Here is an 18,969-nt window from a genome sequence, read left to right as displayed (position 1 = left end):
AGAAGTATTCAACTATTCCTATGAAACTCTTTAAATTTAAATCACATTTCAAATGATTGATGTTCTCTTAGAATTGTTTTATCATAAACAAGACAACTTAGAATTAAGCCATTTGTCAGAATGTTTGGATGGGCTTGCTTGTTTCTCTGGGGAGAGTCTCTGTGCGGAAACACAGATAGCGCCTGAGTCAGAACACTGACTCACCAACTTGTGGTGGTGTTTTGGGGTGGGTCTTTGTGATGACCAAGTTATACTCATTGTTTTTATTCTAAGTATTCTACTCAAAGATAATCTTTGTTATTTCCTTGAAGCTGAAGATCCTCAGTTGTTACCATACCTGTTAAACAAGTTTCTTTTTAATGGCATTATGCTACTATACCCACCCTTAAATTCTCAAATATCCTCGTAGCTAGCACATTTACCTGGGAACCATTATCTACGCATAAGGAGTTCAGAAGTTCCCTCTATATTAGCGCCAGCAATCACTGTTTCAGCACACTATGTATAGGTAAGTAGTAATTTTACCACCTAAAATTCTGACAAAATAGAATTTCTTCTCAATTTGAGCCCCACCTTAAGGACTGTGGCAAAATAATTGTGGTTAGATGGAGAATATATAGTGGTTCCATAGCATTTTGGAATTTCAGCTCAGAGACACATTGCCACAAACATGTATTTGTGTTTGCAATCTAAATTGTTAAGCAGTGATGGGAGGAGCACTTCAAAAAGGGGCATGTAGCCTAATATCCTGTCAATGGAAAATATGATGCCTGCATGACTGTTGTCTAGTAGAGAGGCAACAGCAGAGACATTTTCTTTTCTTGTGAGTTAAATATGAAGTAGTGGCTAGTAGAGACAGTGATCATGGACTCTTTGTATTTGTTTAATGGCTCATACTTCCTACAGTGCATACATGAATCTTATCTTGTATTTCATAGTACTACTTTATAGATGTTCTTTGTAAAGACATAAATGTGTATCTTACATATTTTTCTTAAATATATGTTATTAAATCTATATATTTAGGTAAAAACCAGCCCATGAGGCATATCTATATTGATAACATCCAGTGTTATTCTAGAGTGGATACAGTCACTGTGATAGAACATACTAAGAACATCTTTCTAGGCTTAAAGAATTTATGTGTGATTCTGTTTTATATTAAAGATGCTATTTTATTTATGACTTTAATTATTCTTGTTTTCCATACCTCTGATCTATCAATTAAAGAGCCATCAAGCAAATTTAAGCTTAAACAGTGCATTATGGTTGGATTTGTTTGCTTGTTTTGTGATTAGCTATCAACTTAACTCTGGGTGCATGATAGATTTTGTTTTGAGAGCATTTCATTCTTTCTCCATTACTAGTTTACATCTCTGTGAAGTCCTAAGTTAAAGAAAAAAGTAAAAGGGTTAAGCCACTGTTTGAAGAATTTTGAGATACCTAGGCAAGACTCAAGCTCTAATTCTGTAATCCACTTCTCAGAGTAAGACACTGAGGTAATTGCATTGCTGAGTTTGGGAGGATCAGGAGATGTGGTGAACTGTGCTCGAGATGTTAAGGAGGCTTTGGTGAGTTTTGGGGTGCATACAGGTGCTTGAATGTTGAACAGTTGCAGGTAGTGAAAGGAACACCAGGTATACACGTAGACTTCAGAACCAAATTCTACCATTTTCAATGTTTTCTTGGAGTTAGCCACAGGCTATACACTAGAAAAAAAGTCAGAATAATCTGTTCTAGAGCCTTGTGCACATGACAGTGAGAAGTTCATGCCCAGTGGTTCTAATAGTAAGATACATCTTATATTTCATATCATCCAGAAGTATCTCTTATAATAAGATTTTCCTAAAGAATATATGGTCGGCTATCAGAACCCTGCTAATCCTGGAAGGCTTTTTCTTTTGTGCTTGACAAGGCTCCTGTGACTGCTAGCAGCTATTTAATCATTTATGTTAGACTATAGTTTGTAATGTCTTTGGGTTATGTGTGAAAAGCAGCTAAAACTCAGAAGTAAAATCTGAACAGTGACATGAAATATTCAAGGCAGAACATAGATAGGGAATGAACCATAAAGCCCTGCATTCCTGTAGTAATTCCAGTGGATAAGATCATTGAGCAGGAAGTCCTTTCAAACTTCTCCTTTCAAACAAAAGGCTAAATGAACACTAAGAAATTTTGTCTGGCAAAAATTTAACAGAAGAAAATCTTTTATGTTTTTAGAATACAAGTTATAAAGACAAAAATTTAGAATATAAATAATAAAGACAAAATGAGATAGAAAATTTCAGTGTCTCCATAGTGTACAAAGACTTGATCTGAACTGTTTTCTAAACAAAACCAATCAAAAGAAGAAGCATGAATACCTAATTAAGAGACAATTAGAAAAGTGCTAATTTGTAAAAGTCCACGGAAGACAGACAAAGGATATGGAGTGAGGCTAGAACCCCTTCAGTGAGAAACACACTGGGGAAGCTGAGTGCTTGTGAGCTGACGTGAAATCTGAGGACAATTTTTTTTTTAAATGTATACAGCTGTCTGCCTGCATGCCAACAGAAGGCACTAGATCCCATTCAAGGTGGTTGTGAGCCACCATGTGGTTGCCGGGAGTTGAACTCAGGACCTCTGGAAGAACAGTCACTGCTCTTAACCGCTGAGCCATCTCTCCAGCCCCGAGGGCAATGTTTTAAATCAACCAGGAAACAGGCACATCTCTTCAGGGGCCCCAAGCATTAGGAAGGGAAAATTCAGGAAGCATATGAAAAACTTGTGACAACTTAACCACAGTTAGAGTGGAAACAAATATTTTACTTTGGATAGAGGAAGTCTAGTTTTTTGCAGCTCTTTCACATACAGATCCAGTTTTACAATCTCTATTCTCGATGCATGTAGATGCTTGCTAGGTTCCTCTCCACAGCTGTGGCTCCTCAGTTAATCATTAACATGACATATCTGATGTGTACTGGAAATCTGTAAGTCCTTCAAAATCCAGGCTTAAAAAACACATTTTTTTTTTTAATCCTCAAAGGATCTCCTCTAGGCTTTATTTTGCACTCCCATTTAAAACACATTTTTGATATCATCACCCAGGTTCCCATTGTTCTATTTCCATGGATTATGATAGTTTCTATTCTGGCTGACCTCTCCTGTCATTTTTCTCTTCTTTCAACTATGGTCATGCACACTTCCTCTTGGTGTTTTCCTTCCCAAGCACTGTATGTTCTCTTTTCTTTCATTTCTATTACATTTATTTATTTATTTATTTAGTGTGTGTGTGTGTGTGTATGTGTGTGTGTGTGTGTGTGTGTGTGTGTGTGTGTGTGTATGTATGTATGTATGTATGTATGTATGTATGTACCAGCACACACAGGCTTATGTGTGCATGCCATGATGTAAGTGAAGATTAGAGGACATCACAAAATGCTGTATTCTCCCCTTCCACCATGTGGGTTTCTGGGGTTAAACTCACCATGGGGTTCAGCTTCAAACATTTTTTTTTACTCACCAAGCTGCCTTGCTTACCTCTCTCCCCACTTTTCTTCCATGTCACTTATATATCTGCACCTAATTATGGGGAGTTTACAAAGTAATAAAGAAAAGTGTGTGTGTTTTCTGACATATTTTTTTGTGACCTTCATTTGCAGACCAGTCATAGCATCCCGCAAAACTTTTCCTCTGTGGGTAATCATCCTCGGTGTGCTTGGAGTGCTGGCAGTCCTTGGGGTAACTATTGGACTCTTAGTTCACTTTCTGGCAGTAGGTTTGTATACATTTGTATTCATTTCTTTTTGCTGTGTCTTTATTTTAATTTCTGTGAAATATAAAGAAGCAATTGCAACACATGAATTATCTCCCTCTATAGGAGCGTTGGGGACCTTGGGTCCTGCAAGAGAGCATCACTAGTGTTTGCAAATTTTGTAGTGCAGAAACACTTCACACATAAGATGCGAGAACATAAATTTAGACACAGATGAACAGATGACTGATAAACAAGAAAAAATATTCTACATGTTGTATACTGTTTCAGGGCTGACCTTTATGTATTGGATAAACAATAAAAGGGTTAACCTTTGAGAAAGGCTAATTCTCCCTCTCCCAACCATCATTAATTTTCTGCCTAGAGTTGGTGATCCATAAAATTTCCCCCTTGTTAACATGCTCATTGATACTGTGTCTTGCTTATGCACCATTTTCTTTCCTTTTATTGCAAATAGATTTTTCATACAATATATTTTGTTTATATTAGAAAACAAATGGACATCTAATGAATACTAATTAAAAAATAAAATAAAACAAACAATAAGAAAAAGAGCCAAAGAAAAAGTACAAAATGTGTAGATAGAAGCAAAGACACACATGTTCACAATGGAGAAATCCCATAAAAAGAACAGAAGTCATAATATATGTGTAAAATCTCTATAAGGTTAAAAAGACAAAGTCTTGACAACATTATGAGACAAGGAACCTCCAAAGATGCTGTTGAGTTCATTTTGTGTTAGCCATCTACTGCTGGGCCTACCCTTAAGAATGATGTCTCCCCAGTGATAGTCCTTTGGAGGAAACTAAATTTTCAGTTGCAATTGGAGATAGCTTCTGGGTTAGAAGCATGTGTCCACTTCTCCTTTCATCTCTAGGACCCCATCTGATGTAGACCTGTATGCAGCCATTTCTAAGATGTTTCACAGTAAACCTCCTGATGTGCTGGCTCTTACAACCTTTCCATACTCTATTCCGTGATATTCCCTGAGCCATAGATGCTGGAGCTGTGATATAGGTGTATACATTTAAGCCAGCCTTTCTGTGATCTTTTGATCTCTTCGGTTTATCCAATTGTGCTTTTTCTGTGATGATCTCCATTACCTGCAAAGGGAAGCTTCTTTGATGGGAAATGAGGGCAGTCATAGCTATGCTGGTCTGGTGTCTGTGGGTGCCCTATGTTGTATACTCACATCTGCAGATTTGGAGCCAGGTACTGCAGATGAGAGAGGACAAACAGCCTTTTGTTTTCCTGGGTTTGTCTAGGTTACCTCACTCAATATATTTCCTAGCTCTATCCTTTTATCTGAAAATTTCACACTCTGATTTTTATTTACACCTGAATACTATTCCATTGTGCACATGTCCCACATTTTCATTATCCATTCATCTGTTGAAGGACAGTTAGGTTATTTCCATTTCCTAGCTATTGTGAATACAGTGGTGAACCCTGCTGTGCAAATTTCTGTGGAGTAGGATGCCAAGTCCTTTGGGCATATGCCAAGGAGCGGTCAAGCTGGGTCATGTGGTAGATTAATTTTTAGTTTTTGAGGACTTTCTTTACTGATTTCCAGAGTTACTGGTCCAATTTTCATTCCCATCAACAGTGAATGGAAGTTCCATTTCCTTTACAGCCTCACCAGCATTTGTTGCCTGTTATTTTGAGGGTCTTTACTATTCTTACTGGGGATTGTCCTTTCAAAATAGCAAATGTCTTTTGACATTATTCATATTATATATAAGGTGGATATATTGTAAATGGGAGTTTCTCTCCCACCTGGTCCCACAGCCATTTAGTCCCAAATAAACACACAGAGGCTTCTATTAATTGTAAACTGTTTGGCCAATAGCTTAGGCTTCTTATTGGCTAGATCTGTCTTAATTATTAACCCATTTCTATGAATCTGTGTATTTCCACATAGCCTTGGTTTATTTATTAGTGATGTCTAACCTCTTGCTTCCTCTGCAGCTATATGTTGTCTTGCCTGAGACTCACTCTCTCCATTCCTCTTCCCAAAGTTCTCCTAGTCTGGTAGCCCTGGCTATTCTTCCTGTCTGGCTACATCCTGCCTGTCCATTGACTAAAACAGCTTTGTTTTCATAAACCAATAAGAGAGACATTTATTTAGAGCATACAGAAGGACAGTATATATATATATATATTCTGTGTGACAATTGAGGAATGGAATATAATATGTTGATTGTAGGCCTTGGAGGCAGATGATTGAGATTTTATCCTTGACTCTTTTTAATAGATATATAGCATTATGCAAATTACCTAATTGCTGTGAGACTGTATTTCCCTTGAAAACTTAGTGTGCTTCTTAAGATTTTTCTGTAGTATCATCTAGTAGTAATACTTAATGAATGATAAATTTTAAATTCTATGATATGTAACCAGTTGGTTACACTAAACAGAACCCACTATAGTATATTGTTATTTCTGTCTCAATCAAGACCCTACTATTACAGCTGGGGAGATTACTCAGTGGGTAAGGAACTTGCATCCCATATGAGGACTGGGGTTCAGACTTCAGAACCCAAGTAAATCCAGGTCCAGTAGTGCACATCTGTAACCACGGTACTTATGTGGAAAGATAGGAGGTAGATACAAGAGAACCTTTGGAAGCTTACAAGCTAGCTAGCCAGGCAAACACAGTAGCAAACAAGAGAGACCCTGTCTCAAACAATGTAGAAGTAAGGAGATGTCCTTTGACTTTCACACATGTGCAGTGACACTTGCATGCCACAACTCATACACACAAACATGCACACACAGGTGTACATCATACACACAAATAATTCATGTGTGTGCATACAGAGATTAAAAATGTTATTCTTTATAATGTTCTCTATCATCTGTCTTCTATTATTGGTTTCAAAATGACTTTCTAAAAATACAGAGGTTGTCTCCTTAGTAGTTCCAGAAATATTCACAAGGGACTATCAATATCTAGTGAGCACAGTGCATCCTGCTTTGTTTTGCTATGCAATCTGTGTCTTGATTTAAAGTATGTTTAATTTAAATAGTTCTTGGATAATTTTTTGTCTCACAGAAAACAAGATCTACTACTATCAAGGTAGTTTTAAAGTATTGAATATTCCATATGACAGAAATTATGAGAGGGAGACATCACCAGAAAGTAACCATCTCAGTAAAATCCTCGAGACTAAAGTAAGTTAGATTTTCCTGTATTTGCTAACTACTTGAATATAAACATATTACTGAAGTTTGATGTTTAACTCTATGATGTCTCTTAACAGATGGTTGATGCCTTTCAAAATTCTAATATTTACAGACAGTATATCAACTCTCAGATCATCACATTGGTGTAAGTGACTATCATTAATCATCAGGAAAAGGGATAAAGCCATTATACCTATTACTATACTTCAAGTGTTCCAGGGAAGACGAATCTAAAATCTTCTTATGTGTCACAACCATTGCCAACAATGATTAAATATCAACATTACCGTACCTATCAGCATTGTTCAACAGAAAACCAAAGCAAACATTGAACTTATATGGTGGAGGTTATTAGGTTTAAGGGAATATATTTGTGTTTAAATTACATTTGACTTATCCTCATTTCTGAAGCATTTGCATCAAGAAACCATTAGATGGTCCATAAGTCAAATGTTTGATACCCTATTTTTTATTAATGTTTATCAGAAATATAGATTTTATTTTCTCTTGTCTTTCTATTTGACAGTCAGCCAAATGTCATTTGAAGTGTTCTTACGGTTCTTCCTAAGTGGGATAGAATAAATCACATTTACACCAGGCTTTGATGTCACAAAAGGCTTCCACACACAGCAAAAAAAAAATGATGTTTGCCCTGAACATGGGTTTAGAATAGCAAAGAGTAGCAGAGAGAGCAGTAGAATAGGCACTGGATAACTTGAGCCCAGATTTTATGACTTAATAGCCCCAGAGCCTCAAGAGAGTCACATTACCATGTGAGACTCTCTCTGTCTAATGAAATATCAATGCCAACAGATTTCTTGTCTTCTTCATCGACCAGGATGCAAAATAAAAAGATAATGTGTGTAGAAATATTTGAAAATAAACACATTTCAAATGAATGTCAACATTGTTTTTACCTTGATCAATGCCACTAATGTCTACCTTTGTTCTCTCATTCCTGGACTAATATGACTCCCAGAATTGCAGGATAGATTGAGGCTCCCATTAACATTAACCGTGGATTAATTTTTACTATTGGATCAAAATGGAAAACTAATGTTGAAGGATCTATGTACCTCTCAGAGGTGACTGCATGCACACAGTGTGCATGTGTTGTGTGTGTGTTGTGTGTGTGTTGTGTGTGTGTGTGTGTGTGTGTGTGTGTGTGTGTGTGTGTGTGTGTTTCTATTTTGTTTTATTACACATACATGTAATTCAGGTGTCTGTAGGTAACAAGAGTTCAGACAAAGGGAAGAAGAGACCACAGGGCAGTGTACTTCTCTTTACATGTACTGCTTCAAAAACCAAATTCATATGAGCTAAGTAGCTCTCAGAAATTGCTTTGTACACACAGTATTGAGTCTCTTTTCAGACACTGCTCCAGGGATCTTAAATCATATCCACACAGCCATTATTCAGTCTTTCCACTGAGAAGTTTTTTTTCCCCAAGCTGTACAAGTCGTCCCTGAATACCATAGTGACATTACTTCAAGGTCAGTTTTATACATTTTGCCATCATTGCTGTGTACTGGATAAGCAGTAGGGACCTTCTCCATCAGAGCCCAATCTCCTACACACTGGATAACTAGGCATAGGGCAACAATGGAGATTGTAAAAAATTCAGAGTACATCTGCACTGAGTAAAATTTCTACTTTGGTAGTGGCATACTCCTAAATACTTCACATAAGTGCTAAGGTATTCAGTTTGTCCTTGTTCATAAAGTCATATACCAATACCCTTACTATAGTGCAGTAGAGATTCACCAATAAATGTAACAACAAAGTACCTGTGCTATAGCACTAATTAATACATACTAATTAATATCATTTCTATGGCTGTTCTGATAAAGCTTTCTTCATCCCTGCTTGATGAAAATTTCAGTTTGATGATGAAATAGAAATAAAAGTACTTTAATGTCCAGTAAATATCAATGCTTCCATGAATTTTCCTTTAATCCTTTAAGTAAACATTATGTATATTTCCTCCAAGTATCTGTGGTTAAGGTAAATAACTTACAGTTTTTTTGTTTTTTGTTTTGGTTTTCGGAGACAGGGTTTCTCTGTGGCTTTGGAGGCTGTTCTGGAACTAGCTCTTGTAGACCAGGCTGGTCTTGAACTTTCAGAGATCCACCTGCCTCTGCCTCCCGAGTGCTGAGATTAAAGGCATGCGCCACCACTGCTCGGTAACTTACAATTTCTGTGTCATTTGTTACAGTCCTTTTCACACATGCCTTGTCTCTCATAAAAGTCTGAACATTCCTTGAGGGTAGGCACTGTGCCTTAGTCATCACTCAGAGTTACACATTTATAGCAATTGTTCAGTAAATGATTAAGGAACACACATATATATGATATATATATCGTATATATCATCATATATGCGATTGTCTTTCCTTGGTACATTAGGCTACTTCTGTTTCTTATAGATATATAGAATTGCATGTCTTCCAAAATGCATAGAATAGCTGTATGTATTCAATTGACACATGCATGTTGGCATATGGCAGACTGAAAACTCTACTTAAAGTGATGTTACTGTATAAACCCATAAAGAGGGAACAAAAATCAAGAAAGAGAGAAGGGAGTGTTAGTTTTAACATTTATGAAAAATTTGTGTTATTTCCAGTCCTGATAGCAACAGTGTGACAGCAAATATATGGCTGGTGTTCAAGGATCCCAGATCAAACAGGGAAAACATAAGAAGGAGAATCGAAAGCATTTTACATCAGATGCTGGAGAACCAATCAGGATCCCTGATTACAGATCCCAGGTCTTTGAAGCTCATGGGTAAGCTTACCTATTGGATAAGAGCAGTGTCACTGTATTGTATTGTGCCCAGGACATGTCATAAACATCAACTACAAAGCTGATCTTTAGTATATTTTAAACAAATGTCACCTTAGATCAGAGCATTCATCTCCTAGCAATGCTACAATTGCAGTTGCTTAGAGCAAGGAAGGATAGCTTCTCATTTGACAGTAGATACTGATAGACTTAGCAAACATTTTATGTGATGGTGTGTTTTATTTTTATTTTCTTGATGTATAAAAATTAACATTAGATCTGCACCTCTATTACTTTCTCTTTTTAGAAGTTGTATTTATATACTGACATGAATCATATTCGCTTATGGAACTTATTCTTTTTTCAAGAGAAGATAGTCCCACTTTTTGACATTGGATGATGTAGAATATAGATGCAGTTAATGAAAATGTAATTTCTCAAGTGGAATTTTGAAGATGGTACTTGAATATAATGTGTTCAATTGTAACCAAAGAAAAATTCTCATAAGCTAATTATTTAACTTCTATGATACTTTGTTCTGGATGTCAAATTACTGTTGGACCTCTCTGGTCTGTGGAAAATGCTGTCTCCATTGACCAGCTTAAATTTACTGTGAACTTTTTGCTCTATTTCAGAAATCAGTAAGGTTGATGCTAAAAAGATTATCAACAACCGTAAGTTCAAACCCTTTCCAGTTAAGTACGAGCTAATCTAAACCACAACAGTCAAAATTATTACAACAGGATGAAGAAGTATTTTACATGTAGTAATAACTCACTCAATCTGCAGAACACTCCTACAGTGGAGTATTATTACAGTTGTATCTTAAGAGATGATACTATTGAAACAAGAAGATTGCCTGGATTCATCCAGCTTGTAAATGAAAGGGCCAAGATTCCAATTCAGGGAGTTCATTGGCAGAGCCCATAAGTTAATCGAGAGTTTGCCTTCCACAACTTATATATTCTCTGAAGGTTAAAGTTTCTATGCGAGACTCCTGGGGCTGCTGGTGATTTCTGTATGGTTGATTCTATTCCTGTCCAGTGCTGATGGTGACAGTATCACATGTAAACAAACCAGAACAGCTGAAAACCCAGTTCACCTTATGCAACTGTGATCAAATTAATATCTTTCTATCTTCACCAAAACCAAACCAACCCATTCTGAAGGTTGCGGGAGACGACCAAGGATGTCAGCAACCTATGACAGAATTAAGGGAGGATCCACTGCTCAGAAAGGAGAATGGCCATGGCAAGCGAGTCTTAGAGTGAATGGCAAACACTACTGTGGAGCATCACTAATCGGTGCGAGATTCCTGCTGACAGCGGCTCACTGCTTTCAAAAGTAAGTTCATCATGTTCTCCAAGGTTTGGGAAACACAAGGAGCTAGGCAGCCCTTATCTTAGGCAAATTGTCTTCCATCCTCATGGGTGTCGGGTTTGAAAAACAGATTGCAGCTAAGCCTAACTCAGTCTTTTCAACTTTAACCAGTAAAAATAGGAAGAATCATTACATCTTTACTGATTTTTTATGCCGTTCATTTATATATACTTTCTTTTCTTACACGAGTCTTAACTGCTCATCACTTTATACTTCAGATCCTAAGCACCCATAGTTACTACAATATCACATCATATCTCTTCTCTCCTTCTAACTCATAGCTACCCAAGTCTTTTGGTCACTTAAGCAAATATGATTCAGTCTAAAATTCTGTTTTCTCTAAAAGTCAAAATTCCTTTCCTCTTAAGCATGCAGATTTATGTTCCTCTGTTTATTGGGCTCATTAATAATGTGCACAAATATTATGCATTTGTAATTACCCGTGTGTGTGTGCAACTTACATTAAATTTAAGCTTCTTTAAGGAAGAGATTCAAACAAGATGTTTTAAAAATGAATTTAAAAAATCAGATTTTATGGGGCTGGAGAAAGGAATTAGCATAAGAGCACTTGCTGAGGACTGTCACCCACACGGCCACTCCCAATTGTCCATAACTACAGTTGCAGGGGATCCAATACCCTCTGCTCAACTCCAAGGGATTGAGTATGCACTTGGTGCACAGACATACACATAAGCAAAATATTCATACACATGAAATAAATAAATCAGAAAAAATAAAAAAATCACCCTGCATCATTGCAGTGTGCTATAATGCAAGGAAATGTGATGTCATAAAAAATGGAAGATGTAAATTTTCTACTATATGCTATAAAATGCAGTATTTCTGTCATTTAAAAATAAATGCAAAAGTATGTTTTTGTTTGTTTGTTTGTTTCCCCAGGACAAATAATCCAAGAAACTTAACTATCAGCTTTGGCACTGAAGTAACTCCACCCTACATGCAACATTATGTTCAAGAAGTTATTATTCATGAAAACTATGTTAAGGGGGAACATCATGATGATATTGCAGTTGTTGTGCTCACTGAAAAAGTTTTATTCAACAAGGATGTACATCGTGTTTGTCTTCCAGAAGCCACACAGATTTTCCCACCAGGTGAAGGAGTCGTTGTTACAGGATGGGGAGCACTTTCACACAGCGGTGAGTCCAATGGCAGCACACAGTGTAAGATGTAAGGGCAGTGTGAGCATGCCGATATCTGAGCACAGAGTTTTAGGCAGTATTTTATCTCTGGATGCACAATCTCTTCAGGCCATTTCTTAGACTATTGCGCAAGTCCTTACAGACTTCTTTGATTTGAAACAGTCAAAGTACACCAGTTAGGTGTAGAACTCTCTGTCCTGTAAAATAAAACTAATGGAACAGTTTCTGGAACAGTTTCTTATGTCAACGATGTAAGGGGAAAAATGGCAACACTTGAAAGGTGTTTCTAGTGACTATTTTGAACATTTATTTTTCATTAGTTAGAGAGAGGTGTGTGGACAGAAGTTTCTGTCCCGCCCATTCCAGCAACCATTAGTCTGAAATAAACACAAAGAGGCTTATATTAATTACAAACATTTTGATCAATGGCTCAGTCTTCTTATTGGCTAGCTCTCTCTTAATTATTAACTCATTTCTATTAATCTGTGTATCTCCATGTGGTCTTGGCTTACAGGTGATGCCCGGTCTCTTGCTTCCTCAGCAGCTACATGGTGTCTCCCTGACTCTGCCTACTACCTTTCTCTATCTCTGTTTGGATTTCCCACCTGGCTAAATTTTGCCTGTCCACTGACTGAAACAGCTTTATTCACCAAACAATAAGAGAGACATATATTTACAGCATATAAAAGGATATCCCCCAGCAGAGGTGTGTGTGTGTGTGTGTGTGTGTGTGTGTGTGTGTGTGTGTGTGTGTGTGTGTATGTGTATGTATGTATGTATCCTAAAAACAGGCAAGTGTCCTTCCATTTCTGGTCAGGTCCATGTCACCTGTTTTTTTAAAATAAAGATTAATTTTACAAAACAAAAATAACAAGAAAAGCCAAAACAAACAAACAAACACTTTGTTCCTATATCTTTGCCACTTCTCCATCACCTCTTCATTTTTATTTTTAGTGGCAATAGCAGCTACACACAGTATATCCTTTTCTCCAAATATCTTTGCTTGCTAATGTTCACAAATTACATAATTACCTACTACAGAAATACACAAAGATTCAAGAAGAGTCCCACAATTGTGCTTCTAATGAAATTCATTTTCATGATCTATTTACAGTGGCTCAAATTTAGCTAGTGACTATGACAAAAGAAAAAATTGTAAATTATATAATGGTCAAAATCTTGGTTTCTGTTCATCATAATCCAAAAGATGTAGGTTAATTACTCACTCTTAGTAAACAACTTAAAGTATGTTTTAAATAAATGAATAAACAAATGAAGCAACCCTTTCCTGAACTGAACTAGTCTGTACAGGTTGTCTACTGTTATTGTAGCCTTTCCATGCACCTCCTGCCATTTTCATGAGATTCTTTTTTTTTTTCTTGGCATCTGTTTTGCTGACCATTATGAACATGCTGATTTCCTTTAGGTAACTCCCCAATGTTACTTCAGAAAGCATCTGTTAAAATTATTGATACAAACACTTGTAATGCGGAAGAAGCTTACAATGGTAGGATAGTGGACACAATGCTCTGTGCTGGTTACATGGAAGGCAATATAGATGCTTGCCAGGTAAGTCTGGAAATTATTCATAAGGACGATATAATGTATAAAAAACGGTTATTATTCTGTGAAGATCTTCATTATGGAGATCATCTGTTCTTCATTTAGTTGTGCTTTGATAGTTCTGTTGGTTACCCTCTAATGTGATGATTTCCTACAGGTAGCACATGTTTATAAGTGTCCAATAAACACTGATGATAGATTTTCTCTGAGTTGAGTTCTGTCTTAGGTCCTTCACAAATATTAACTCATTTAATTCTCTCCATAACTGTATGGTGTAAGTAATTTATCTTAATTTCATAGATAAGGAAATGGAGGCAGAGCACCTTAAATATCTTATATTATCACATAGCTACTAGATTCTGGGTTGTCTCAAATCAGAGTGCATCCTCTTAACCATAGATCGGAAAAGGATAAGTCTCAGAGATATCTCACTATTGTTAGAACATCCCCAAATTTCTCTTATTGTCTTATCCCCATCATGGCTAGAGCACTGGTTATTTTTTTTCAGATATAAAACTTTGAATTTCAAGCTTACTCAAATGTATTTCCTAAGAACTTTCTCAAGAACTAGTTTGTAATTTCCCAAGTCATACTTTCAAATTCTTATACTCACAAAAGAGAAGCTGAGAATACATTTTGGTCAGTATGAACTGAGGTTAGGGGTGTATAGGGATTTATACCACATGCCTCTTGACAATCTTGATGAAGCATCAATAATTCGAGGCTTCATCTGGAACATCATTGTGTATACCTAAACTGCCTCAGATGAACCTGTCAAAGTGATAATGTTCTTTGCTTTATTTAGGGTGACTCTGGAGGACCACTAGTTCACCCCAATTCTCGAGATATTTGGTACCTTGTTGGGATAGTGAGTTGGGGACATGAATGCGGCCAAATCAACAAGCCAGGGGTCTATGTGAGAGTGACTTCTTACCGTGACTGGATTGCCTCCAAGACTGGTATCTAGTAGAAAATCATCCTCTGGTACTGAATGCAGATCATTGTTGCCTAGTACTTCCAACTTTTATTTAACATCCATTTCTTTATTTTTCCATTTTGTGTGCATGTATGTTTGCATGTGCATGGGTACATGTGTGTCTGTGCTCATGCATTTATGTGTGCATGCATACAGACACTGAAGTTGATGTTAAGAGCCATCCTCAATAATTTCACCTTATTCAATGAGACAGGTTCTTGGTCAAATCAAGAGCTCTCAGATATACTCTGTCTTACTAGTCAAGTTGCTTTTGGGACCCCTGCCTCTGTCTTCTAAGGATGGAAGCACAGATAGGCTTCTATGCCCACCAGGTATTTATGTGCATTATTGGGTTCCCAATTTCTGTCCTTAGACTTGATGGCAAGCGCTTAATCACACAGCAAACCCTCAGCTCTCTTTAAAACATTATTATTTTATGTTTATGGGTGTTTTCCTGCACCAAATACATGCCTAGAGGTCAGAAGAGGGTGCTGTATCCTCCAGGACTGGAGTTACAGAGTTTTGTGAGCCACCCTGTGGGTACAGGGAATTGCACCCAGGTCATCTAGAAGAGCAGCCAGGGCTCTTAACTGTGGAGCCACTACCATCTACTACTTTCCATGCTCTTTAAATGTGTATAATGGCTATTTTGAAACAATTATAGCCCTAAGGGAATATTTGTAAATTTTTAAGAAAACAGAGCAAAACAAGAAAAGAAATCTTGAGTTCCTTGATCTGGGAAGCTGTTAGTCAAAAAAAGTACTCCCACCAAAATGCTGTTAAACCACTCTCTGTGTCCTGGTTTTTCAGCCTACATTATCACTATTTCACCATAACATAAGGCTCTTGGGTTTTATCATGTAGACTTTGTAGAACTATGAAAGCATATCTTTGACTAGTGATTTATCAGACTAAATAATGAGAGACCAGAGCCTCCCAAAGATCAGGTTGCAACCTGCTATATCTACTTTCATGTCAGAGCTTTGTGGAAAGTTGTGGTTGTGACCTTACCTAGTCTTAAAGGAGATATTGAATTACAACCTCTTTTTACTGAGCCATTTACCCATATCTGCAATAATCATGAGTTTCTCACCACCAATAAAACCAGGGAGAAAAGCACATTTTAAGTTACAGATAATAACTACAGTAATTATTTAGAATAAAGATTTCTGGGGAAATTCTCTATGTGTAATATATTTTTAAACTATCCAAAATAAATAAAAATGTATGTTGTATCCTAATTCAAGCAAAGGAAGACCTTTTTGTTCATTAACAGTTCACTTGATTGTGTGTTTACTTAGCAGTTCTACTATTAAGTAGACTAGTTTTTCTTTCCCCTTGTGAGAGTGAGGAAGGACAGTGTTTCTAGTCCCACTTAAAAGTGAGCACACTAGCCTAGGTGGGATTCCTTCAGCCTGCGGGGCTTGGTAATGGGGTCACTCATCTTCCTGATGAATTTCAGCTCCTTATTGATCTACAAAGTGATTCTTCAAGAAGCTGCAGAGATGGGTGTCAAAGCCTTAAAGCCCAGGACATACAGACATCAAATCTTGCTTCAGGCTCATCTCCAGAGCTGCTGGTCCCTGGAGCGCTACAATTTCCATTGGGATTAGTCTGGTTTGACATTCTCAATATATTCCAGGCATTTGAGTATTTCTTAGCCAATTCAAGAGAGTACCCATGATTTCCAGTGCCCACCATCCAGGTGGAGATAAGAAACTAGAGAAAATGAGTAAGAAAGGCCTGTAGATGTTGATGAAATAATGTGCCTGACTTGAGAGCCTACAGCTTGTCAGCAACAAAGAGCCAACCAAATACAATGGTATTGGTTAGTTTTGGAAGAGGGATGAGAGGAAGACTAAGATGTTTCTGGAAGCAGAAGTAGGGCCAGAGGGGAATATAGATAGGCATGTTGTGTCTCTAGGAAGATGTTTTATAAGCTAAAATATTTAACCCAGTCATATGCTTCCACAGTTCCCAGAAATGAGCACAGAACATTATTTATGAGGCACGAGTATCTCTAAGTCAAGTGACTTCAATCTAGTAATTCTTCTTGATAAAGAAAATTCTTAATCAGCATTTTCTGAAACCTTCATTTATTGACTTCATAAGTCCTTATAAGACTTTAAATTTTTACTTAAGATTCAGTGACTTAGACTGGATTTAGAAGAGAAAAGCATTTTCTCTTCTTCTTCCTTCCTTCCTTCCTTCCTTCCTTCCTTCCTTCCTTCCTTCCTTCCTTCAATCTGTCTTTCTTTCTCTCTTTCTTTTTAAAATACTGTCTAAGCAAGTGCTTTCCATTGTGCTTGTATGTTCCTCATCCTGTAGTAGAAAATATTTTATTGATGTTTCTTCTATCATAAATAGTGGTTTTATGAATGTGCATATCATGTCCAGACAAACAATAAATTAACAATTTTAAGCTAATGTATTTTGGTACAGAGATTTCAGGCATATGCCATTACACCCAGGTTATAAATTTACTTGTAAGTGGTGTTTTTGGTTCTCTTATGTTACATACAATTCCAGTTTCTTAAACTGTTCAGAGCTCTTAAAGTAGCTTTGACATATTAAATTCCAATTAATTATCTTGATATTTAATCTATGTCACAACTATTATCACATCATATTATTCATTATCAAAGTTAAACAACAATGTTTAACAACTACTGAGTTCTTTCGGTTTCTAAAGACCCTATCTCAGTTAATGCTGTCTATTCTGTAAAGGTAGTCATTGCCCTAACTTTACAGATAAAGAATCTGAAACACAAAATGGTTAACAACCTTCCCCAAAGGTACAAAATAATTCCCATCCTGTCATATGTCAACCAGTAGCAGAAGTCATAGTAAAGAAGCAGCTCTGACCAGAAATTTGAGCAGTTCATACCTTTTGTGTATTTGTTTTGGTCTGATTTTATTTTTGTTTGTTTGCATACTTGATTTTTTTAAAGAGTGAAAATTCCTTATATAGAAGCATCACAGCTAGGTGTTGGTGGCGCACGCCTTTAATCCCAGCACTCGGGAGGCAGAGGAAGATGGATCTCTGTGAGTTCGAGGCCAGCCTGGTCTCCAGAGCGAGTGCCAGGATAGGCTCCAAAGCTACACAGAGAAACCCTGTCTTGAAAAACCAAAAAAAAAAAAAAGAAGTATTACTTCTTCCTGTACTTTCTTTGCCCACTTTAGTAAAATATAATAGACACTGATCATTGTACCACAGTGAAATCCATTTCAGACTTCTTCTAGTAATAGATACTGATCATTGTACTAATAATGATTAGCAATAATTAATATTCTCAAGAAATCCATCTTCTCTGATCTTTCAGGTTCCTACCACTCCTCCCACAAAAAAGAAATCCATATTGGAAAATGACACCAACACCACTTTTCCAATACACATGTGTATTTGTAAAACATTGTATCTTTCTCACTTGAGCCCAAATAGAAAAGCCTCATGTCTGTAGAAGACAGTCTTAAATTAGTTGCTGTAGGAAGAGCTAGCCCACTGTGGGTAGAACCATCCTCTCATCAGTGGATCATGAACTATGTAATGAATGAACACAAGGAGCACAGGCAATCAAATTAGCATGTACTTATTCATTTCTCTGTGTTCTTGGCTGTGGATATGAAATGAATAGCTGTTTGAAGTTCCTGCCTGACTTTCCCATAATCCTTCACTGAGACTCTGTTCCCAGAGAATCCTTGGTTATGTTTAATTAAGTTAATGACTAAAGGTAACCATCACACTGTTGTTCTGAAATGTTATATTTTCAGAATATGTTAATACATTCAAAACTGTTGATAATCTTAAGGAGCTTTTAAAAAACATTTCTTTTAAGTTAAAAACCCTATCTGTTGATAGTAAACTGAATATTAGAACTTAAAACACTTAAAAGTTAACTTAAACAGGACTGAGAAATACCACAGAAATTATGGATATTTGAAAAGTCACATTTCTCAGGTCTAACCTAGTTCCTTAGAACAAATCCCTGGTACTAATTTCATATTTCAAGGGTGGAAAGAACAAAATTTATCCACACAACAAGCAGTAGGGAGCTCTGAGAATCTGCCAAGATGATGTCGCAAGAGTCACAGTGCATTTCCAGAACAAAGATGCCTTAAATAGAGTTCACTGTGGTTGAATGATCAGTGTCTAATCTTGGAAA

General features: G+C 36.8%; 1 protein-coding gene across 1 annotated transcript; it reads left to right on the top strand.

Annotated features, from left to right (window-relative positions):
• Positions 1-261: 261 nt before the first annotated feature.
• On the top strand, positions 262-16,062 carry Tmprss11b (transmembrane serine protease 11B). Its single transcript, XM_027390989.2, has 10 exons — positions 262-508; positions 3,642-3,757; positions 6,810-6,928; positions 7,018-7,085; positions 9,567-9,727; positions 10,360-10,398; positions 10,894-11,068; positions 12,005-12,264; positions 13,694-13,836; positions 14,636-16,062. Exons 1-10 carry the CDS (start codon positions 501-503, stop codon positions 14,795-14,797), a joined length of 1,251 nt encoding a protein of 416 aa, XP_027246790.1. The 5' UTR covers positions 262-500; the 3' UTR covers positions 14,798-16,062.
• The last annotated feature ends 2,907 nt before the right edge of the window (positions 16,063-18,969 follow it).

This window comes from Cricetulus griseus, assembly GCF_003668045.3.
Source record: "Cricetulus griseus strain 17A/GY chromosome 1 unlocalized genomic scaffold, alternate assembly CriGri-PICRH-1.0 chr1_1, whole genome shotgun sequence".
In the NCBI taxonomy this organism is placed as follows: Eukaryota; Metazoa; Chordata; class Mammalia; order Rodentia; family Cricetidae; genus Cricetulus; species Cricetulus griseus.
This window is presented reverse-complemented; position numbering and strand designations above follow the sequence as displayed.